The 1,117-nt window shown below is 40.6% G+C and overlaps 1 protein-coding gene across 1 annotated transcript; it reads right to left on the minus strand.

Moving 5' to 3' along the window:
* Positions 1-11: 11 nt before the first annotated feature.
* Positions 12-1,113, minus strand: LOC116548591 (protein SET-like; the record flags this gene model as incomplete). The annotated part of the gene is made up of 1 exon (XM_032273963.1): positions 12-1,113. A coding segment is annotated over one exon (714 nt), but the record flags the coding sequence as incomplete, so codon positions are not given.
* Between the last annotated feature and the right edge of the window lie 4 nt (positions 1,114-1,117).

Below are 1,117 nucleotides of genomic sequence, written 5' to 3' on the forward strand. Positions count from 1 at the left end.
CTCTGAGCCCAATATACAGAGAAAGGAGGAAAAAAGCTAGAATTCTAGGCACTACTACACAGGGGCCTAGCACCCTCCAGCATCCAGCAGAGCGAAGGGAGCACGTTTTTCTTTTTTCCCACAGAGCTCGGTGGTGGTGATTCCATACAGTTTTTGTTAAGACAGGAAGGGATAAAAGGAATTTCAAACAGAAAGGAGTAGAGACTCTTTTCCCATTGTAACCTGCTCAAGATATTTCCCCCAAAATAAGTTGAGAACCATGGTGTAGTGAAAAGAGACCTCAAAAACAGGGTGACTGAGCACAAGAGGGAAGGAAAAAAGAAAAGAAAAGACTGCAACTTCCTCCCAGGGACTGGAGAAAATTTAAAAAAAGGAAGGTTGCAATCCATCAGTGTTCTATTAGTCATCTTCACCTTCATCCTTCTCTCCTTCCTCCCCTTCATCATCGTCTTCATCTTCTTCACCTTCATCTTCATCCCCTTCTTCATCAATATCTTCTAATCCTTCCTCCTCTTCATCATCATCATCATCTTCTCCTTCTCCTTCTTCATCATCCATATCAGGAACCAAGTAGTACTGTAACGGGTTTGGCCAAATATCATCTTTGATGACCTCTCCTAATTCATCAGCACCTGCATCAGAATGGTCAGTAAACCAGGTAAAGAAGCTCTCTGGTTCCTCATGCTGCCTCTTCCTGCTGGCTTTATTCTGCGTTTGACTTGAACGTTTCATCAAATCCTTTCCAGATTTCCATTTGATTTCAGTGGACTTTGAAGATGGATCAACACTCTCATTCAGATGAAATTCTTTGGAGAGAACTTTATTTTCATAGTAAGGATTTTCATCAAAATAGAAATCTATTCTGTAACCTGATTTAATATCTTCAAATTCTGTCACTTCAACTCTGGTCAAATAATGCAGTGCCTCTTCGTCCTCCTCCCCAAGCAGTGCAGTCACTTGTGGATGGTTGACAAACGTTGTGACCCAAAAATTTGGGATTTTGGCGATCAATTCTGACCTCTTCTGAAAAAATGGTTGGCAGAGTTTGTTATATTTCTCTTCTACTTTATAAATCTCCTCACTGGCTTGTTCATTAAGTCTGTGTATTTCATTTTGT

The sequence above is a fragment of the Sapajus apella genome, unplaced genomic scaffold (genome assembly GCF_009761245.1).
Source record: "Sapajus apella isolate SASKATOON/1434 unplaced genomic scaffold, GSC_monkey_1.0 scaffold16381, whole genome shotgun sequence".
NCBI lineage: Eukaryota > Metazoa > Chordata > Mammalia > Primates > Cebidae > Sapajus > Sapajus apella.